Source organism: Polistes dominula, unplaced genomic scaffold, assembly GCF_049000335.1.
Source record: "Polistes dominula isolate Pdom_NZ unplaced genomic scaffold, Pdom_raw_medaka contig_15, whole genome shotgun sequence".
In the NCBI taxonomy this organism is placed as follows: Eukaryota; Metazoa; Arthropoda; class Insecta; order Hymenoptera; family Vespidae; genus Polistes; species Polistes dominula.
Window position 1 is genome coordinate 5106494 of NW_028300915.1, and position 24382 is coordinate 5130875.

Below are 24382 nucleotides of genomic sequence, written 5' to 3' on the forward strand. Positions count from 1 at the left end.
TCTGTCATGTTTATTTTGATAAAAGCATTTGTACATATATGTGATGTTAAAGTTATAATTCCGATAAAGTCATAATTAACAATCGATAAAGCAAATTTGATAAAGCAAATCTGATAAAAAATTGTTACCTTTAGACTTATGATATCTTATGATGATATTAAGTAATTTATAAAATCGGTCATCATAAACATTTATATCAATAATTCTCAATTGGTGTTAAGTGGTGCATCGTAAAACTGTAAGTATAAATTGGTATTCACATTTAATTCAGAATATTTGTGCGTATTTTCAATGAATATATTATTATAGATCATTAAGTTAAACAATTATTCAAAGCAATGTGAATAAGTTTATATACTAATTAGATCTACGTAATATATAATAACAACGTAAATTACTCAAATATCTAATAAATATAATTATAATTGTTTTAGAAACATGATTCGTTCGGCCGTAATATTCGCAGTGATTTTGATTATTTCTTCTGTTTACACATACGAACAAGAAGAAAAGTATGATATTACTGACCTAAAACCTTTTTTGGAAAGATTTAAAACAGTAATGAGAACTGGAAATGAGTCTCTCAAAATACCTGTCTTAGATCCACATGACGTTAAAGAGGAATTCTACCACATTGTTTTATCATATGTTTCGTAAGTATTCATTTTCGTTTATTTAAAAAACATTATGAGATTTTTTCAAAAATTATAGTTTAAACTGGATGTGCAATTTTCTATCTTTTAAGAGCTGACCTTAATTTAAAAAATCTTCACATGACTGGTCTATCTGATTACGAGGTCAAAGAAGGTAAATTTCACCTAGTAGGATTAAGTGTAACTGTAGGTTTCCATTGGGAAAAAATCGTTGTAAAATCAGAATACGATGTTGATGGAATAGCAGCTGATAAATATCCGGTTTATGGAAAAGGAAAATTGTTGTGAGTATTTATCAATCGTTTCGAATATATTTACCAACGATAATGTAGAAAATTATAAGATAAGTAAATTCTCTTCTGTTGGTATCTCAACAACTTTTAACTAAATATCGTTTGCTGACAATATATTTAATCATATATTTAAATATTTGTTTAAATTTATTAAGTTAATTTTTTATTTCTAATAAATTTTTTTAGAGGAATACTTAAAGGTTTGGATGTTACTTGCAAATGTCGTATGGGATTGAAAAATAACAAGTTATATATAGCGAGTATTGCATCAACACTTGATTTGGATTCTCTTTACGTATGTTTTTATCAATTTATTTTGTTACTATGAAGAATGTTATTTATAAATGAAACTATAGTATTTCAAAATTTGACGTTTAGAAAATTTATTTTTAAGATATAACATTAGTTGGTCATTTACCGGCAGATATGTTCTTTTATACCGATGATTGATATTTTTTTTTTTTTTTTTTTTTTTAGGTCAATGCAACCGGACTTTATAATGACGAAAAACGTTCGGAGGAAGTAAGTAAAAAGATATCTGAAAAAGGACCAGAAGTTATTAGAAAATATCCAACGCAAGCGGGTGTAATAATGAGTGAAGTTGCAGAGAAAAGATTAAATCTTGTTATTGGTAATAAAACTCTCAAAGAATTATTGGACCTCTTACGTATTTAAAAAAAGAAGATATAAATTAGGATTTCCTTTTATTTCTATAATCTATTGAATTTTTCTTTATAATAAATATTAGTTTAAAAAAAAACTGTTCTTTTTTTTATTTACTAATAATACAAAAATACTTTACATGAGTCCCCTACTATTTATTCTTTCAATCATGTATAACAAAAGAAAAATTCTGTTGTAAGAAAATAACATCGTACGATGTAATATGATAACATGGTATATATCTTTTTCCATGGAAGTTTCGAAAGAATTCAAATAATATTTTCATTCATGTTATAACTATCATAATCTCTGGAAGATATATATACGTACATACGTATATACTTTGCTTATGCTACCTTATAGAGGTAAGAAAAAATAATACTTTGTGCACTTACACAAAAGTATTATTCTTTGACCTGTTTAATGAAACGTAATGCAAATAAAAAAAATGAACAAGAAAATAAAATAAAACAAACGAAATCGAGACATGTGATTAAAGAAGCAATAATTGTCTTGTGGATCGTAACAGCACCTTTAACTAATCCGGAACGATCAATCATTTTTTTCTTTAATCTGTTTTTATCACAATAGACGATCTTGCGATAGATCACTAGGTACGACACGATGCATTCAAGATAATAAATTATAAAGCGCGTTAAGCAGTCGTGAGTCATCTTGTCTTTCTCTCTTACGTATTTATTACATATACTAGTCGTTTTCTACATGCTTTCTGACCAAGTATATAAAGTCATCTTCGTTGAAGAAGTTAACGGTGGAATGAAACGAGTACATTTAACAAAAGTTACTTCCAATATGACCATTTTTAATTTCCAAATATGTTAAAAAGATTTGAAGGGACACTATTTTTTTATTAGCGAATTACTTGTAATTTTTACTAATATATTTTATTTAATAAATTAAAAAATAAGTGATAAACTATTTGATTGTATATAAACGAATTTCATTTTCTAGATTGAAAATAGATTAATACGTTAAAGGATAAGAACAGATATAATTGGGGTACCTCGTAATTCATAATATACTTTCAAAATAATAGCCTAAAGGGAAGTGTAAAAGGAAAACGCGAATATGCACGTAAGTCGACGGGCGTGTTGTTTAAGACTCATGTCCTGACTTGTTTCGCTTTAGCAAGCAACATCTCGTTCGTACGAGAGCGTGTAAACACGGCTTTTCTCCTGTGAGCATCCGACATAATCGTTACCACACGGCACACGCAAGCAAGGACCGGCTAAGCGCGTTCTCCATTTCTCGGAATGCGATTCGAGCCTATCGCTGCGTATATCCGACTTTAACGTTTTCTCTTACAGTCTTGGTGTGTTTTTTTTTTTATAAACATTTTCATGAATTATTCGCAAATCGTCGAATATCTTTTTTGTTTATCATACACTCTTGTTTTGACATTGATTTGAATTTTGTATAATTAGTTTCAAATACTTCTTTACATTTGTACCCATAATTATGAAAGTGGTTTACATCAAAATTATAAAAAAAAATATGAGTTTATCAGTTAGTTTATGTCACGTTATTTTAAACTTAATTAATTCAATATAATTTTCACGATATTGTCCAAAATGAATTCGTCAGATAATATTTGTTATTTCAATATTATATAGAATTCACTTAGAATTATTAAAAATAAAAAAAACAAATAATTTAATATTTATAAAAATTTAATATATAATTATAATTAATAAATATAATAATATATATGTAGGGAATTTTATTTAGAGTGAGAGGTGCGAGGTGAACATACACCCAGTTTAATCCTACTAATAAGATATATTTAAAACAAGTATTAGAAGAACTACAATAATAGTTTCACAATCTTACGATTACAACTTAGATAAGCGACTGTGTTCTTAAAACTGATAACGACTTATAATACAACTGCGACTGTTACGACTGATGACTAACTAAGGCTACTTTCTTATTTCTTTGCACATATTTTATATCAGAAATGACCTACACCCCTTTGGAAAGGGAAGGAGATTACGAATCTTATTGACCAATAGCATAAGGATCCACCCCATTGTCCACCGACGGGTACAGCCTATGGTTTTTGGTAGTGGAAATTATGCATAAAGAAACTTGATCTAGAATATCGGAATGTTATTTCTTTTATGGTATCGTACGTGCTTAGATAGGAATCTGAAACTCCTCAAAGGTCCCGATACTACACAAAGGGTTTTTATCGCACCAATATATCTCGATAATTCTTAGGTTTGTTTATGGTTTTATGGCCTTCCTAATCTTTTCTTTTAGTCTCTGAATAGAGTTTTCCTTTCCAGAAAATAAAATATAAAGAAAAGAACTGAATACTACTTTTTCGTCTACATCTTCGACATTTTAAAACTCTCCTACATATATAATAAAGAATAAAAGATACAATTAAAAATTTAATTTATATTATAATAAATATAATAATATAATAATTATATTTAATTATTGTATTATTATTATATTTTTTTTATTATTATAATTATAATTTAATTTTAATTTATTCTTATATATTGTGACTGAGACCACTTTTATAATTATAGGCACATTTATTTATTCATATATTTTATTCTTTGGTATTATGCAATCATTTTGTTAAATAATTTTTTATTTACAAGTAAACTAGAATAATGAAATTAATTTTTTGAACGATAAAATACACATGTATAAAATATTATCTTCTTTAACATAGAATATAAATAAATTACGAATTCAAAATAAAAATGAATGAATCAAATTTACTTATTTATGCTTCTTTTTATTATATTGTAATTAGAAAAATATTTATAAAAAATACTTACGATGCGAATTTTTTATGAAAAAAAAAAAGAGTAAACTTGGTAAATAACTAAAATTCAAAAAATGTATAAATTTTTCTAATAATAATACATTGATTTTGTCATGGTTATTTTCAGAAAAATATTTAAACGTTTACCTAACGCATAATCGATGAAATATAATAACCGTAGTACGAGCCAGTTAAAACCAGTCGACGAATAGAAATTAGTAATTATTTAGCGTTAACCGATGACTTTGGTCGTCGTAATGCTCGTTCCGCGGAAATACAGAGAAGGGAATGTTAGTTCGTTTCTCGAGGATAGTCGGCGTTTCTTTAATGTTTGCATTTACCTGAGGGCTACACGACGTTCATTTAATTTGCTTTCGAACAAGCTTAAAAAGAAAAGTTTCAAAGAAAAGAAAAAAAAAAGAAAAAACATAAAAAGTGGAGTATAAATAAAAAATCTAAAAATGGAGTATATTTATATATTTGCTAATATATAAAATATATATAAGTATGTAAAATTTATTATATATTTCTATAATTTTAATTAATTTATTTAATACGTTAATAATGTTTAATAAGATTTAATTTAATATAATGAGATGAGATAGACAAAAATTTAATAAATATCTATAATCAAAATTTAATAATTAATTTACCTCGTCGTCTTTTGTGTTACTTCACTTTCTTCTTTGTCCGTCTTCTTTCCCACATAAACACTAGTCGTAAGAACAGTACAATATCAAATGGGCATCCGTTGGCCCTTTTCGTCGTCTATATATTATAAGCATCATCCCCTCTATCGTCTTTTGTCCTTTCCTTGGATTATTTCCCGAAATTACCCGACCATTTCCGATCGTTAAATATCTGAATACTTCTTTTATTTTCGGATCGAGAATGTTTGAAAGGTTTCGGTGCGATTAAACATTAAGCGATAGGCTCAAGTGGTATCACCTTACAAAAAAAAACATATACATTCCCATCTAGAGAAAAACGATTTCTTTCATCCAACAATAATTTCTCACACAATCATACTCATATCACCACCACACGACAAATAAAGAATAACATTTTCTTTAGTGATACTTATAAGGAAATCGTCTATCGATATTTCTAGAAATATCGATGTAGACACTTCTTAAAATTTCTCTCATCCTTATAAGTATATTTATATATGTTTGTAATGAAATGTATTAATATTTCATATATTTTTTTAAACATTTTATCAAACGACAAATGAAAAACCGACAAAGTAAGAAATACATCTTCGATTCGTTTCAAATATCACATGGCAAGGCACGTGAATTTTATCGCGCGTGTGACAGGATTTACGAAACAAAAAAAAGAATAAAGAGTTGCGTCAGGTTTTTTGTTTTGTATAACTTTCATTTTTCTTTACGTATTTTGAATAAATTTTTTTTTGAAGGAGATCTCATAATTTTTTTTAAAATAACATTTGTACGTTATTTATATAACAGCCTTATCAAGACCTTTTTTCATATTTTACTTGTTGTAGATAGCAGTGGGAAGTCGCAGTATTTATTTAAGATAATTTATTTAAATAATACCCACGAATTTAAAGAGAGTTAAAATAGAAACAAGTGATAATTTGGATAATAAGATTGTGATGCTATTTTTATACTATTGATTGACTAATTAATAACATAAGTAATACTTTAAATTGAATATAAATAATGTGAAATAATCTGAAAAACGAAGAGAATATTAAAGATATGTTATGTATTTATGGGTGGTCTGTTATGAATAATTGGTCCGATACCGATACCCTTATCTCTAGTTTCTCCTTATCTTATAGAAAAAGCCAAAATCAACAGAAGGAGCTCCCCTTTCTTTATCGTTTTTCCTTTCCACTCGCTTGATCAACCGATAGCTTGTGTGTATGTGTGTGTGTTGCATGTTGCCTAATGCATAATGTATTTTTCTCAGCATTGTCTAAATAATATTTTTTATTCTACAGCATGCCTAGTTATTATATACAATACCTAGGAAAAGTACATAATAATTCATATATTTGGTACATTGCCTAAAAACGCCAGTTATTATCAACAATCCTTAGGTATTCTGCAGAATGCCAGCTTTTCGTACATTGCCAGTAATTAAAAAAATTATTAAATTAAAATTATTAAAAAATGATTCCTTAGATACGTATTAGAAATATTCCTTCTTTAAAACAAAGTAAAATGAAAATAAAATTAGAACCACTCTAGATTGTTCTATATGGTATCATTAAAATTACAAAAAATTATTTAAAAACATTATGATATAATTAGTTTCTAATAATCAAATAAAGAATAGAAATAAGAATATGTGTGTGTATAAAAATTGGAAAATGATATGATATTGCAATGAGAATTTAGAATGGGGATAGATTGTACTGTATCATAATTTAAAAGTAATTTATGTTTTAAAGCAAATATTATGTATAGCAAAATTTTTTGAATAATCGATTTATTTTTAGGACTCATTTTTTAGTTGGTTATTGATAAATCCAACGATGATAATCTGTAACAAAAAAAAACTGTTTTAATTATTTTCATTTGTAATAACTACTACAAATTATTGACAAGCAAAATAATAATGTAATATAATGTAAAGTTGCTAAAGAGCCATTCTCAAAAGATTCGCGAATATGCTCTTGAATCTTAGAAAATTCGAACATGTTGTTAAACTTTGAAAATAACTCAGTAGCATCTCTCTCTCTCTCTCTCTAGTTGCCCTCTTGAGCCACAGTTAAGTGGAGGCCCCTTCGGCATTAAGCTTTTTCTTTTCTTCGTACATTACTGCTTTCGGACATACCCGTGTATGCAAACAAGATAAGAGTCTTTGATGAAATATATCCATCATTCAAAAAGTGTACTATCAAAATGTGGCATTCTAATTCTCAATTATTAAAAGATTAATTTATATTTTCCGTTCACTTTTCTTCCTCCTGGACTATTAATAAATTTAGATTTCATTGATCATACACGAGCACATTTAATCGAATGTTCAAGCAGATAATAATTTTCCTCAATGACTTAATAACACTTCGCACTTTTAATGTCAAATAATAAAATGGAATTGAAATAAGTAATGCAATAAATGTAATGCATTATCTTGCAATACTTTTATTTCATTTATTCGTTACATTAAATTATATCAAATATTTCTAACAATGAAACAAAATCGCGAATGTGCGTAGTGCTAATCTTGTAATATTTAACCCTTTTAGTGCCGCGCGACGATATATCGTCGTGAAAATCACTTGCAAAAAGTGCCGACGACGATATATCGTTGCGTATGCGATGAGGTCCTTGTTTTCGCATTGCAAGACAGCTCTATTTCAAAATATATTTATAAAATGTTATTAGCGGTCTAATTTCATTGCAAAAGAATAAAAACATATTTTTTTACTTTTATTTTTAGTTATAATTTATGCTGATTGGTGCTGATGCTCTGTAGGCGCTTGAGCGATAAGATAGAAATTCTATACATATTCAACGATAATTTTTAGAGATTGTAATCGGATTCTTTTCAGGATTTTTATCTGACAATTCTAATGTTACATCATGTATCGACACAGGGAGACAGAAATCTTTTTTTTAGTCTTTCTTGGTCTTGGAAAAGAGCATTTCTTAGTAGTCCTTATTGGAAAACTGTACTTTTCGTTTCAATTACAATTAGTCGTCGAAAATTTTGTCAGTTTTGTTGCTATATTTTTACAAAAACTATACCCTTTACGCGGATATAGATGACACAGAATTAGTTCGAATTATTGACACGTTAGAAGTAAGTGATGAAGATGTTGACAGTGAAGACTAATTATCGGTCTGACGCTTGCCGTACATCATGTAGTTATCCTTTTGTTCTAAGGACTAATATTAGTTATTTTATTAAAAATTAATGAAAATGAAATACTTATAATTCATACTGCGTGACCTGAATGAAATTGATGTTATTATTATGATTTTAAATGAATATTAAAAATCAATTGACGTTATATTACTGTCCGTTTCTTCCGCAATACGCTGCATTTTAAAATCGAAATAGAAATGAATCTTTCAAATAGGTCCAAATCCCTTTGAATCATGACACATGATAAAGATCATAGAATAGTTACAAAATAAATTTGCAAATCAAGCATAATAGAATGAGATGATAAAATGTTATAACAATTCTGTATAAGCCAGGAAGCGGAATTTCCACTCCGGAGTGGAAGCAAGTCTTTCCTGGTTCTTACCTACTTAAAATTAAAGTTTTTACATTCACTCTAAAAAGTATGCTACCTGCCTGTCTATTACTCATATTTAAAAAGAACAAACATACATACCCACTCGTTCACCCTACGGTTCTCTCACATACCACCAGGGTGCAAAAGCCTAAACTAGAGGGCATGCCCTGGGGGACCTTCGACACCCTAGTTCAACCACGTTTTCTACACTTATATGTTAATGGTATACGTACTTTTTGCTGTAATTGGCTGCCAAGGCTAGTGATTATTGCATAAAAAACTATAGCAAAAATACAAGTATACACTAGTAAATATGAATACTAGTAATATACGAGTATATCAAAGTTTCCACAAATAAATGTAGTAATTTTACTATGCAAAATGATTATCAGAAAAAATTAGAAATATTTATTATAAATATAAAAATACAGATACGTGTGTTGTATGTACAGAATGTACAAGAAGTAGTGTTTTGAGTATTAAATGATGTATTAAATGAATAAAAAATTTCGCGAAACGATGTATGGTACACACTACCTAACATGCACATACAGGTGTAAAATACATCGTGCAACCACTAACACGAAGTCAATAAATTTTATTGTTTATTAATAAAATTTATTAAGTTATTATTTATTAATTTAATTATTTATTTTATAGTAATCGGAACATAAGTAGAATGCATTAGTGCAATAGAATAATCTTATCCATTATCCTTTCCCCCTCCCTTCCCGAAGAGATAAAAAATGCTAAAATCAGAACGTTTTAATCCTTCATTTTTTTAATTAGGTCGGTACATTGATAAATAGATCATATATTTCAAGCTTTTAGACAACAATAGACACTTGCATCGATTAATTAATACCATGTAGAAATTATCGGGCAAGCTTCGGTGGCTCCTTGTTTTTATGTTTTAATAGAAATATAGAATTGATTTTTGATTTATTTAATAAATAAATTATCTTCTAGAGTTTGGCTAGCGTGGTCATAAAGAAAGACGAGTTAGTGTACGTGTTTAATCAATGCACTTTCTTTTACATTTCTACAGGTGTTTTGATTTTTCTAATAATGATTGTGTGCGCTTTAAATGATCCCAAAATGCTTGTAAGAGAAGGCGTAAGGTGCTCATAGCGTGTCGCGACGAGGTTGACCGAAGATAGCCGAATAGGAGCGAAGCGCTACGAGAGAGGCAACAGGCGGTCCGTTTCGAACGGTCGCGCATGTATTGCTCAAGGTGGCTGTAGTCTGCCGTTGGCATTCATTGTGCGTGGATCGTGTTTTGCTGTATTTCTCATTAATACTGTCTCTGGCATTTTCATTTTAGTGCAGTTTCTCATATGTGTTACATACATATTTATACACATATTTTTTTATTATCCTGACGTTAATACGTACTACGTAAAAGAAAAAGAGATATTATGGAAAATGTTGCATTAACTTGTTTTTCTTTCCATAGTAGTTAGTTTTTATATTTTCCTTTGAACGTTAACTGAAAAAGAATAAGAATAAGAGAAAGGATATAATAAAGGAAAATATGAGAGAATTAGTTTCGACTAGAAAAGGTGACTGAACGAATTGCGAAGAAAAAAGAAAAAAAAGTTTTTATCGTGTGTGCGTATTGTGCGTGTTTTTATGTGTTTTTTGGTGTGTGTATGTGTGTTTGTTTCAACGGAATAAGTGAGAGAGAGAGAGAGAGAGAGAGAAGAGTAAAGTATTCTCTCGACCGTTGTTTAAAATATTCGTGTAAACAGTCCCGCACAGCTTTAGAATAGTTCTCTTCCTTCTTTTTTCTCTTCGTTTCTTACTCGCGTATTTGTCGTCAAACACGCGGTACCCACCACCATCATTCAGAAAGAAAGACCGACGAGGAAGAGAGGATCGAATACCATAGGTAGTATATAGTAGTATCTCCGATATTCTTTACTGCTAGCAAGCAACGTGTACCGGCTTGTTGCATCAGCGACTTTCGAGAGAAAGAAAGGTTCCGTTTGCGCGAAAACTGTTTGTTCGTTTATTCGTTAGTTTATGTGACGTTACCCTCGACGAATATAAGAAGAATAAGAAGAGAGAATTAAAGAGAGGTGGTATATAAAGAAGAAAGGAGCAGTCAGTGTTCTAAAAGAAAAAAAGAAGAAGAAGAAGAAGAAAGAGATAAGCGTGGGAAGGAAGAATAAGATTTTCATCTTTTCAATCTCTTGGGAAGTTCGTATTGTTTCACGGGGTCGCGTGATTGCCGCGTAAATTTTGAAAAACATGTAAACTGATTCAAGATCGTTATTTTTTTTTCTCCTAATCTTTCTCTCGTCGCGATATTTTTTTTTTTATTATCGTTTAAGCGCGATAATATTTAATAATTGATAATTCTATTTAATAATAATAATAAAACGTACGATGTCGATCTGCAGAAAGATGGCGGAGGAATTCTATATGAAAGTTTTCATCTTTGCGTTCTTACTCCCGGTACTTTGCGGTGGAAACGAGTTGAAGGAGTACTGTTCCACGCACAGGTTCGACAATCTACAAGGTGGCTTAAGATTCACCAAGGAGGTCATCAGTACTGAATACACTAACGTAGGACGCTTCAAATCTCTTCATTGTTGTCTACGTGGATATAGAAGCATAGAATGGTGAGTCAAATTACAATAATCATATTTATTGTTTTTTAATGTTTTACTTGTGAATTTGATATTAGTCCTTTTGTTGGAATTATATTTCTCTGTCTAATGACAATGTTAAATTGATATTCATCGAAAGGGGAAATAAAACACTCGTTGGAAAATATTATTTTATTTATTACACAGGTATTCAGATAATTGTATAAGTAATGATGACAATGACCTAATTAAAAGAATTACAAACAATTAATTTCATGATCATTCATGATATTTTTTTAATAGTATAGTTTTATATAATTAATATATTTTTTTTAATTATTGGACTTAATCATTTGTCATAATTATCAGTACATATATATATCTTATTATTCTTCTTTAGTTAGAACGTCTTACGAATTTCACTCACATGCTTCGTCGCTCGCATTTCTTTTATAATAGGAGTACTCTTCTTTCTAGCCCTTTGTGAGGGTTATATATCTCCGTCTTTTTCTCGTTTGCCAAAGCGACTAAACGTGATTCGTTTCGGTGGATTTCGACTTTTCGTCGGAACTATTCGTAACAACGAGACGAGCGAAATGGAATAAGAAAGAAAGGGATAGAGAGAGAAACAGAGAGAGAGAGAGAGAGAGAGAGAGAGAGAGAGAGAATGAGACATCTCTCTGATTTCTTGGAACTTTAAACCTTTGATATTAAATTTTCGCCTTTACTTTTGCTGCTAAACTTCGTTCGTTCTTTTTGAACACAAGTACCGAGTAATTAGAAAACTTATTTCTAAAAAAAAAGTAGACAAAACAAAAATACACAAGAAGTTGTTAGAAGTTATAAGAAAGAAAATCACATGATTATTGTGATATTATTTTAAAATAATATATATAGTATAGAAGAAAAGTATTGACACAATTCTATATTAAATTGCATTCTGTAAATTTGTTAAATATTTGATTTATTTTATTTTATTTGTTAGTTTAATATATTTCTCTCGTTTAAAAAATGTGAGTATATCGTAATTGATATCGTATTGATATAGAATTAAAAAACCAATAATAAAAATCGAATATTTGTTCATTTTTAATTGAAAGAAAACTTTTTTATTAAACAGTTTTTTTTTTATTGTATTTTATTTGATTTTTATCATAAACAATCCTTCCACGACTTACAATATGAAATTTTATGTTTTATATCCAAGAGATATATTTTACAAAACAAGATTAAATAAAAGATCCTACTTTTTACAGATTTACATATTACTAAAAAATATTAAATACGGTGGCTAATTAAAGTATTAAAGTTGACTAAATTTCTTTTCGTGTATTTGTAAAAAAAAATACAATTGGTTTTTTAATTTTTTTTTTGTTCTACAGATATATTTCTCGAGACAAAAATGTAAATGTATTCTAAATAATTTAAATGGAAGATTAAAGTTGGTACATAGAATAAGAAATATATAAAAACAGCATAGAAAAGCCCGTTTTAATTGAAAATAATTTCTCGAACCATTAAAAGGAATAATTGTTTTTTCTTTTATCTTTATCATAAATCAATGTAATCCTTTTTCATGGCTTACAATAAATTTGAACATTTTCGTCTTAAGAGATATATTTTAAAAGAAAAAAAGAGAAAGAAAGATTAAATAAGGAATCATACTTCGGGCAGATTTACTAAGGACGTTATAAGTGGTAGAATTTGTGTTTGTATTAATATTACTTTTGTTAAACGAGCATTGTATAGATATTTCTTAAAGGGGATATTTTAAGTTTCTTGGAAAAATGTTGAAAGGAAGAAGAAGAAAAAGAAGGTGAGGAACGAAAGATGACGAATCATCTTGTTTTCGTTTGCTATGGATCGTCCCTGAGAAACGTTTTCTATGGTTGAATTATTCTTCCGAGGGAAAAGGTTCGTGCGAAAAGTGGTACGACGGCTTATCGTCGTCGTCGTCGTCGTCGTCGTCGTCGTCGTCATCGTCGTCGTAGGAGATGCTCTCGTTCTTCAAATTTTATTCCCTCGCGTCATACCAAACGGTATTATGATGCACCAGCTACGTCGATCGAACGATCATCTTACTGGAATTTCACGATATTTTCCTCGACTCTTCACTTTCTTCCTTCCTTCTTTCATTTTAGGTTTTTTTCATAGTGATTCTCAAGCACTTATTCTTCAAATAATTTCTATTTATTTCATTTATCTATTATTACATCAAACATTTTTTCATTGACTTTTACAATCACATTTAGTAGTTTGTTGTTCAACTTCGATGTCATGTAATTATAGATATAGTGTTGATTTCTTTTTTTTTTTTTTTCAAATAATTTTCATTATATTTATTGATATTAAATTTTCTTTTATCTCTCCCTGTTTTATTTATTTATTTATTATATTTATAGTTATTAGGTATTTCTGAAAATTTCTTGCTTTTTCTTGGTACTAAGTTGCACAATATTTTATGTTATTTTACTAAATATTATCGATTCTATTTTTTCTATACTGTATATTACTTAACATAAAAAATATTGTGCGCTATGTAAAATTATTAAAAAAAGAAAAAAGAAAGAAACTTTTACGAAGATCTAATATATCATAATATATTTTATTTATTAATAATCATTGATAAGAAAGATTCTATTAAAAATAATTATTATACAAAATTCTTCCGATTTATTTAATTGTATTGTGGTTTGATTTTTTTCTTCTTTCTACTTTTTTTTTTCCTAAGGTTTTCCAAATTCCCTTTGTAATTCCTCCCATGTTGGTATATTCCTTAGTGAGTCACAAGTTGTGTCGACTATTTGGACGTTGTATACGGCTTGTAATCCTCTCTTTCTCTCTTTCTTTCTTTCTCTCTCTCTCTCTCTCTTTCTTTCTTTCTTTCTTTCTTTCTCTTTCTCTTTCCCTTTCCCCGTGGTCGTCACTTCCGCGAAACGTGATAATTATCTAGTGGTCTCGTAAACTTAACGATCGGCAAGGAAGTCTTTGTTTCTCTGCCCCGCCACACGTTCTTGGAATTGAAGAGAGAAACATTTTTCTTCTTCTTTTGGAGAAAGGAGAAAAGAGAAAAGTGAAAGGTGAAAGGAATACAAAAGAAAAGAAAAATATATGTTAAATTTGAATGACTTCTCATACGTTAGACGATGGTTCCTTTCGATAATTTTCGTTTTGTTCGATGATTATTAGAAAAGATTTTGATAAAATATATCTAATCGTAACGAGACGTATTTTTGATGAAGAGAAAAAAAAGATAAACACGAGAGATTATAATCTCTCCCTTGACAAAAGCAGCAGCAGCAGCAAAGACGATCCGTGCGACCAACATGATTTTCAAGTCGATTCACGATACTTTTGAGAAAAGGTTTGAAGGGACAGGTCAAAGATACAGTGTAAGGGGGAGGAAAGATTTAGGGTTTGTCAAAGGATCACCATTGGGGGTCTAAAAAAGAAGTTCGGTAAAATACTTTTCTATAAAGAAATTCTGCGAAAGATCGAAAAAAGCTATGGAACAAACAAAATAATGAAAGAAAAGAAAAAGTAGAGAAATACGAGCAAGAGGAGGAGAAGGAAGTTAAGCTTCAGAAATTCTCTATTCCATCGAAGTTTAGACGAAAATGAGCCGAAAGCAAGCAAAAAGAAAAAGACCTGAATGAGACCGAATGGAGGGTCGAACCAATGAAAAGAGGGAGAGAGATAGATAGATTTGTAAGGTTTTGAATTTTTAAGTTATTCGCATAACAACAAAAACACTGGTATAGGTACCTCTCAAGGGTTTTTTATTATTCAAACAAAAGAAAGATTTTTAGGATGCCTATTGTAAGTGCTTAATGGCGTACAAAATTCCAGGTGTCAAACGTTTTTGTTTGTCATGAATCTGTATTCATCTCAGACCTGAGGACATACTCCAACACTTAAGCTATTTCTTTTTAATTTTTCTTTTATCTTTATTTACAAAAATCCCAAATGGTGCGGCGTTGAATAAGAAAAAAAGAAAAAAGAAGTAGAGTAAGTTATGCTTGATTCTTTATTTCTTGACGAGCAGAAAACGGCCCACACACCTGTTACGTCTCCATCGAACGTGTCCCTCTCTATCTTTCTTTCTCTTTGTGCAAATATACAATGTGTCTCGTTTAATATCAATCATAATGCACATTAAAAATATGATCGACAAAATATGGAAAGTAATGTTGAAAGTGATGATAATATTTCATTATTTGTATTATATGAATTACTTATATTTCTTTAATAGAAATGTAATAATGATATAATTATTATTTATTATATACTTATTATTAATTTATTAAAGCTAAACTATTTCTTTTATGATAATGTAGTTGATTAAAACTTTTTCTTGTATAATAATGGTAAATCTTTTTTCCACATCTCTTAGAATACTTTGTCTTTTATTCGGTTTACCACGGCTCGTTACCCGGCTTATCTCGAATTCTCAAGATTTTTCTCTCTTTTTGATATGAAATAGAGATAGAGATATTTGTTTGTAGTGTATTACTTTTACACGTATTATAACTCGTACAAACGTATGAGAGATAGAAAGAAATACATGTTTTTTTTTTTTTTTTTAACAAAATTTCATTTTAATATAATTATTTTCATTTCCTTATTGTAAAATTATCATTTTTTATTCGTACTTGTTTTTATATCAAACTCGATCGATAGAAATAAATCTCTTCTTTTTTTCTATTTAAATTTTTACTAAATATTTAATTAAAATCTTTCAATTAGGACCTACTACTCCCTGTACGTTTTTATCGGCCTTTCAACGTTGCGTAAAGTATTAAAAACAAAAACAAAATAACAAAACAGGGAAAGAAATTATACGAACATTTTTTTCAGAGTTGTACGTAATGGTTCAGAAGTTAAAGAAGGTAGGGTAGAAAAGGTTAAAAAAAAAAAAAAAAGAAAATGAAAGAACAATTTTAACGTCGCGAACAGAAGAAAATGCCGGCGGTGGTGGTAGTGGTATGGTATGATAGTAGTAATAGTAGTAGTAGTAGTAGTAATAGAAGAAGTGATAGTGGTAAAGTCTGGGCTGGGATAAGGGTAGTAGGGAATAGGATGGGGGATAAACTTGCGAGCGAGATTAACTACTTTTTTCCGTTTAAAAAAGCACCTACTAAAAGCCAAGTTGCCGACGTGTAGAGGTGAACCGGAGAAAGGGTGGGGGATGGAAATAAGGATGGGGTTGAACTAGACTGGAATGCTAAGTAAACTATTTAGCCGTTTTTTTTCGTTGTTAAAATACGTATCCCAAGAAGTACCGTAACGAGAAAGAAAGAAAGAAAGAAAGAAAGAAAATAGAATAGAGAAAGAAAAAAGGTCCTTTCGATGGTCCAGTGCATACGATGAAAAGTCTTGAGAATAGAGTGGAAAAGAGGAAGAGAGGAGAAGGTTAAAAGTTAAAATAAAAAAAAATTCTTTTTCTTTTTCTTTTACACTGACTCCCCGAACCTCGTTAATTTATTAGCCACATTTTTATTAAAGTAATTGAATGAAGAAGGTGCTTTGTTAATTGGGTCGAATTGTGTTTTGTGAAGAAACTAATAGAAATCTTTGACTAAAAATACCTAATCTAATAGATTACACGTGGACTTTTTGTCGGAGTGATGAATTTTTAAATGCTTGCTAGTAAATTGACTTTTTCATTTAGTTTATTTGCATATATAATAATTAAGTTGTTATATACATATGTCATAGAAGAAAGAGACATTAAAACAATATTTCAGATAAGCAAATACCTCGTTGAGTCACTTTTTGCGTGTAAGTACAAATTGCATTTGTCGCAATTATATACCTTATATTTCTTTTTTCTTTTTTTATTAATAGTCCAGCAGAGTAGGAATAAAATAATAAATAAATCAATATATACACGTAAATAAATAAAACAATAAAAAAAAATCATAAGAATGCAATTACAATTGCAAACAAAAAATACACGTATTCGATGCAATTATATACTTTTACAAATTTTTATTTTGATGATTTCCAAGGTGTAGGCATTTTTTTCTTTAACCTTTTTTTCATTTTCTTTTTTGTTCTTATAAATTTGAAAGGTAAAGCAAAGAGGGGGGGAAAATAAATAAAAAAAAAAAGATAAAGATGAAAGATTGAAACGGCACGTAAGTAACGATGTAACATTGCTGATCTTTCTCCGCACGCACAGTTGAATACAACGACGGGATATCGGTTTTGCCTCGGAATAGAAATTACTTCGCGTAATGACACACGATCGTTTCCTGCAGCCGCCGTTCAGGCACGCATAAAATCATCCATCCACATGCGCGCGCGCGTACAAACACACACACGTACAAATTCAATGCACGTTATGCACGACGGATACGAACCACGTAATGTTCCTTTCTCATTTTGACTTTCTTTCTTTCGTTCTTTCTTTCTTTCTTTCTTTCGTACGCGATGATAATGATTATAATGACGAGACACAAAGACGAATACGACGACGAACGAAGAAGAAGATGCAGACGGGGCCGATGATAATGATTAAGATGATATAAGGATGCATGGTTGATACTTCGACAATTCTAAGAATACCAGAGAATTCCAAGGATAAATGCACGTACAACTTTCTTATCTTTTAACGTCTGAGTTTTTTTTATTTTTTTTCATTGTTATTTTCATTTTAATATATCTTTCATTCCATTAGACTTATTAAACATATATTACCAAAGGATAACAATGTATATAAATATAATATATAAACGTATATTTGATTAAAACAACAAAATTTAACTTATACGTGTTTTGTCTACTAGAAACATATCAATTTATAATATACATATGAACTGAAAGACTTTATATGAGCCGTTCAGTGCACACATCGATTAACCCTTTGACTGCTAAAGGCGTATATATACGCTTTCACAAATCCATCAATATACTCGAAAGGCGTAAATATACGTCCTTTGTATTTTTTTACTATCACATCTTTATTGCTGTTTTACAGATTAATTTTACATGGAATTTATTGATATGTAACATAGCAACTAAATTACTTAAAAAAATTTTTTTAAATTCATATTTTTATTTTATTTGCCATTATTATCTGTTTTTGTTAGCTGTCAATAGAAAAATAGTCGCAGCGACTGACATGCGAAAATCGCGCCGTTCATATTAATGGATTAGTTCGAGAGCGCGCCGCAGTCAAAGGGAAGTTGAGAAACGCGATGAAATAATGTATATTGTTGTATTACTTATTATTCAATGGCCAAAAAATTTTTGCTATTTAATGGTGTTAATCTTTATTATTCAGGAAAGTTATTATAAATATAAAAAGTTATGACTATACCAAGTGCTTTGACACTTAAATTTAAGATTTTTCAAAAAGTGCAGTTAATCGATGTGTGCACTGAACGGCTCATATATAAATATGTATAGTTAAAATATACATAAATAAAATAAATAGAGAAAAAGAAAATCGTATGGAGTATTTTGAAAAATCATATATAAACATTATAAATTCTTTTGTGTCATATTAAATATTACATCAAAAACACATATCTTTCCGTTATGGGGGTCATTGATATTTCGAAATCAATTATCTTATCTTACCTTCCTTTTTCTTTCTACATCTTCTCATTTTATTTTTATTTTTTTTTTTATTTTTGCTTTGTCGATCATTTTATCACATATGATAGAAGACTCCCTTAATATCAAGGATAATGATCATGGCGTGTCGAACGTTAGTGAAAACGAATAGGTTATTCATTTTTGCTTGTATATATGTGTGTCTCCGTGTGAAGATACTATGTTATGTGGTATAATACATATAGTACATAGTAGCACCACAGTATAGTATACTAAAACATCAGTTGCGTTGACTTCAGCGAGGACGCGGTTTCGAAACGGCAGCGGAAGCCTGTAATCGTTTCGCGGAAAGTTGTTTCCTAGTTTCCAGAGCGTCTCCGTGAGAAAGAGAGAGAGAGAGAGAAAGAGAGAGACCATAGTTCACGTATATGGATTATTTTTCATATAAGATAGGTGATTTCACGTTTATGCGTATTATGTATACCTTTAGAAATATTAAATGAAAAAAAAAAAACATGCAGAGGCAGAAGTAGATAAAGAATCTCTTGAAAAAGTACAAGAGAACTACTAGTTTCTTTTATATTATTTTCTTTGCACGTAGCATTTAAATACCTTTTCTTCTATTATTATTATTAATTATTTCAAATATTTTTTTTTTAATTGTTTTTTCGTGCGAGATAATAACATATATTTATATAAATCTCTTTGCCATTTATTAAATATATTTTATTACATAGATAATATTATGTTGGATTGAGTGTAAAAAAGTTCGTGTGCCAATTAGTTTCTGTTTTTTTTCTTCGACTTTCAAATGTAGACAAACAATTTCGTCAAAAAAATCTTTCTTTCATTTCCTCTTTTTTTTTCTTTTCTTTTCTTTTTCTTTGTCCTATTTTATGCATTATTATACTTCCTTCTCTTTCTTTTTTTTCTCCGAACTCGAGTGCGCGCGGTTGCACGTTGATGGTGTGTGTTTTTGTGTGTATGTAAGGGACTAGGGGTCTCGGGACGAGCAGTCTCGGGACGAGCAGATAATGACAAGCTTCAGGATGTGAACTGTAATTTGACGTATGCGAACGAACGTTATTCTTTATTTCTGTCTCTGTCTTTCTGTGTCTGTGTTCGTATATCCCTTTTCGAAAATTTCATTCCTCCTTTTATCTATATACATCTTCTTTCTTCCTTTGCAGGTAGGTTGTTGTTGTTGTGTGTCGTTCGTCGTTCACTTCGTCCACTGGTGGTGAAGTATAGTAATTCGTACAAATGGCGACGACCCACCAAGAGATTTGTTTCAAATGTATACCCCTCCCTCCCCTATCTTCCCCCTGTCCTGTCCTGTCCTGTTTCGTAGAATTTAATTTTGTTTTATTTCTTTCTTTCCTTTTGTCTTTTTATTCTTCTTTCGTGTGATCGTTGTTGTTGCATGCTATTTCACCGGGTTGGTAATTGATTTCGCGTCGAGATTAATCCGATGAAAGTAAAAAACTTGTTGGTTTCTTGTTTTTTAACTTTCCAAAATAAAATAGCATAATAATTGATCGACTTAAAACTTTACTTATTTTAAATGTGTAAAAATGGGTAAAAAATTGTTTGAAACTAAAGAATTATTTGTTGATTAGTCATCAGTAAAAATAATGAAAATTCACAAAGCATTTTGTTTATAGATAAGGATTAAAAATTAAAATTATTAATAGTTGTCGTCGTCGCCATAACTGAATTCAGATGGGTTAAATTTGTTATTTGGAGATTATAAATCATGTGTGTTCCCTTTATTCGTGGCTGTGAATCTAAATATAATTTTAAATAAAGTATATAAATTAAAAATATATTTTAATTTATATTTATATATTTTTATATATAATTTATTTATATATATTATTATATATATTAATATTATACAATAATATTTATATACAAGTATATATATATATATATATATATATATATATATATATATATATATATATATATATAATATTTTTATATATACTATTTAATAGTATAAGATAATATAATAAAATATGTGAAATATAATTTATTATATTATTACACAACACATTTTTTCTTTTCTTTAATACAATAAAAAGAAAATATTATTAAAAGATTATTCTAGATCACTTTACTCTCTATTTTTCGATTTTTTGATTTTCTATTATTAACTTTACCTATTTACATGAATACATTCGAACGTGGATAACATAGAAATGCGATTGAATTTAAGAAAAGTATGTATAAGAATCATGTTTCTTCACGTAAGTCCAAAAACAAAATAGAAAAAAAGCTTTCGGATGGTGCGGTACAGTGCACTTGCTGACGTGCTCGAAAACTCCTAGTGTTATCATTCATGTAAATTCTTCCGGTTCGAAAATACACGTGTTTTGCATATACATGCATAATATGTAAATACACATGTGTATATGTATAAGTAAATTCATATATACACCTACTACACTACGTACGTTTTTCTTTTATTTAGAATTGTGTTTTTTTCTAGATAAAACAAAAATAGAAAAATAGTGAAAGGGTGGGAGGAGATGATGATGAGAGGGGGTGAAAAGGAGAGAGAGAGAGAGATAGATAGAAATAGAAAGATAGAAAGAATAGATACAACGTTAGGAAAGGTCGAATCTCGTATTGCACAGCTTTTACCCGCACAGAAAGTTTTCTCGACTGCTTACGTGGCCAGTTGATTTTTCTTTTCTCTCTGTTTTATACTTTCTTCTTTCTTTTGTTTTTCTTTTTTTTTTTTTTTAATTTCTTTCTTCCTTACTTTTACAAAGAGAATCGAGCTTTTTTCATTCAAGTTTTCCATACTCTCTTATATCTTTCGTTTATTTGTTAGTTCAAGTTGCATGTGAGTTTTGCTTATGAAAATTTTTGTTTCCCTCGTAAAAGGATTTTTTTTTTCCTAGAAAATTTGGATAGAAAATATTTTTGATTTTCGTATTAAATTAAATTTCGTAAGAATATTCGAATGACGCATTCGAGCTTTTGGTTTGTATGAGTTTTATTTTTTATAATCAAAGGGAAAAGGAAAAAGGAAAAAGAAAATATATAAACAAGAATAAGATTTTAATTTAATATCGAATTTTTTTTTCCTAGAATTAATGAAATTAACAACGAACGAATATATGTCTGTAGATTTTCGTTTGATACAGAATTTCATCATATTTTTTATGATTGGAGATTTTTAAATCTCTTTTTTTTGTAATTTTATATCTTATTAAGATTCTACAGTACATCATTGCGAGTTATTCAAATGACAAGTAATGTTCTTTTATATGTTAGCATTAAATTGAGTAATTCAATTAAATCGTGAAAACTAGATTATAAAGGGTTATAGGTTATATATAAAAGAAATTTGATTTTATTTCCTAAAACTACTAGTTTTAGGAAATAACAAGTATATATGAATTCACAAGAGGCGAGTTGTATTAAGGCAGGAGATTGAAATTTAATCAATCTTTGAAGTATGCATTTCCTTTTATAACAATGCTGGTAGTTATCCGTTCTTATCTGTTTCCGTACTTTAAAAAGCAATATTTCTGATAGTTGTACTGTTCTATCGGATCTAATCTACAAATCATTGTTTTCTTATACTTTTTATACAATCGTACGATTAACACATTGTAATGTTTAAACACAATCTTTATATTAATATTATATTAAGTTAATATAATAATTTATAATATAATATATTTGTAATTTAATATAATATATAATTTATAATTTTTATAAATTTATATATAAATATTGGCTTGTTGTGTTATTTATATTAAAATAATATAAATTTGTTATATGTACAACACAAACATTGCTGTGTTTATTATATTAATATAAAGATTGTGTTTAAACATTACAATGTGTTAATTATATTAATGTATTTATATTTATTACATTATATGTGTTTATAATAATATTATGTATAATTATAAAGATTGTGTTTATATATTTATATATTCTTTTTATTTTATTATATATTATATTATATTATTATTATTAGATGTTTAGATAATTTTAAATATATGTTGAAATATGAAGCAAATATCCTTAATGAAAATATTTACTGGCATATACATATGTAAGTACTTATGTAGTAACGCGTGTTAACTGTTAGTTTGAGCTTACTTGGTGCACAAGCTCGAAAGACAAACTTCGAATTTGGAACACGGTATGGATCAGAGGACTCTACTACCGAGTTTCTCGGTAAAGACTAAACCTCTGTACCCGAGAATGCTCTACAGAATTTATAGAAATATTTACGCGTCCACGCTCGTCCCGGATTTTCCTGCGGATATGCAATTTCGCGTCCTCGTTACCAACTAAGAGAGAAAGAGAAAGACAGATAGACAGAGAAATAGAGACGGAAAAAGAGAGAGAGAGAGAGAGAGAGAGAGAGAGAGAGAGAGTACGAGTGCATGTCGAATTCATAGCACAGATTCCTGGAAGCGTGTGTGTACGTACTGCAGTTCACTGCTTCGAATTTCATAGTGTGTGATAGCAACCGCTAGATCAACACTAACGCCCACGATTGTGATCTTCTAGAAAGATAGAAAGACAAAGAAATGAAGTAACATGATGCGTCTACTACAAGAAAGAAAAAGAGGGAGAGATCGAGTTAAGACAAAAAGAAAAATGATTTTTATTTTTTTTATAATTTTAAATAATTTATTATAAGTATTTATATTTTGTACGTGAGTGCGCGCAAAATATATTGTAAATATTAAATATAATATAACAATATTTTGTATATAATATAAAAATAATTGAGAGAGAGAGAGAGAGAGAGAGAGAGAGAGAGAGAGAGAGAGAGAGAGAGAGAAAAGATATAAATAATAATAATAATAATATTCATTTTATAATCACAGTGAGAAATGAATCTTAAATTAACGGATAACTTTATTCGAAGATTTTTAAAACTTTGTTTACTTTTGATTTGATAATACGTACTCTTTCTCTCTTATTCTCTCTCATTATCTTATCTCGTTACGTAAAAAAGAAAAAAGAAATAATAAGTCTCTTTTATTTACTAAATCTTTCGCGTATTCTTATCATACTTCGAAACATTTCTTAGAAAAGTAATCATTGGAATAAGACATGAAATTTTTTTCGTTTTTATTTCCATATACAATATATATATATATACAACCCTTGTAAGCGGTTCTTTGAGATAATGCGAATTTTTTCGTATGATTTTTTTCCATCGAAATAAATAAAGAAAGAAAAGAAATTAGCGCACATTGCTGGGTGATTTAATTCGATTAACGAGTAAAGAAAGTTCTTTTGGCATTAACCGATTTCGTGGAAAAGTTATTTTCGACGGCGATCGATACTACGAGGAGAACGAGTTTAGCCTTATCGATATGTGTATTTGGTAACCTTCGAAGAGTATTATTAAACGCCTACGTAAGCTACGAGTAGATCGGCTGTCGTTACTTCTCAGTATGTATATTTTTTTATTTTCTTTTTTTTTTTTTAAACTTACCATTAGAAGTCAAATGTTATATGATTTTTCTGAAGAAGTTTCTGATGATTAATACAACATTTCAAATATATTAATACATTTATCCTCAATTCGTCACGAA

At 29.0% G+C, this 24382-nt stretch overlaps 2 protein-coding genes across 3 annotated transcripts in view; both read left to right on the forward strand.

The window, feature by feature from the left end:
* Positions 1 to 103: 103 nt before the first annotated feature.
* On the forward strand, positions 104 to 1635 carry LOC149033192 (uncharacterized). Its single transcript, XM_089170352.1, has 5 exons — positions 104 to 238; positions 435 to 653; positions 746 to 937; positions 1133 to 1241; positions 1424 to 1635. Exons 2-5 carry the CDS (start codon positions 439 to 441, stop codon positions 1619 to 1621), a joined length of 714 nt encoding a protein of 237 aa, XP_089026478.1. The 5' UTR covers positions 104 to 238; positions 435 to 438; the 3' UTR covers positions 1622 to 1635.
* An 8249-nt stretch (positions 1636 to 9884) lies between these two features.
* LOC107069133 (interleukin-1 receptor accessory protein-like 1-B) overlaps positions 9885 to 24382 on the forward strand; it is a 182742-nt gene continuing 168244 nt past the window's right edge. The window contains exons 1-2 of one of the 2 annotated variants that reach the window (XM_089170516.1): positions 9885 to 10531; positions 11046 to 11267. In XM_089170516.1, coding sequence (XP_089026642.1) covers positions 11050 to 11267 — 218 coding nt within the window. In that variant the 5' untranslated portion in view covers positions 9885 to 10531; positions 11046 to 11049. Of the gene's footprint in view, positions 11268 to 24382 lie in introns of both variants that reach the window. The other variant, XM_015326158.2, reaches the window with a different exon arrangement.

Bases quoted from the DNA above. Each gene is read 5' to 3' on its own strand.
- LOC149033192 (XM_089170352.1), top strand. From the start codon at position 439: ATGATTCGTTCGGCCGTAATATTCGCAGTGATTTTGATTATTTCTTCT. The intron at 654-745 runs GTAAGTATTCAT...CTATCTTTTAAG, and splicing joins ATTGTTTTATCATATGTTTC to AGCTGACCTTAATTTAAAAA. The intron at 938-1,132 runs GTGAGTATTTAT...AAATTTTTTTAG, and splicing joins TATGGAAAAGGAAAATTGTT to AGGAATACTTAAAGGTTTGG.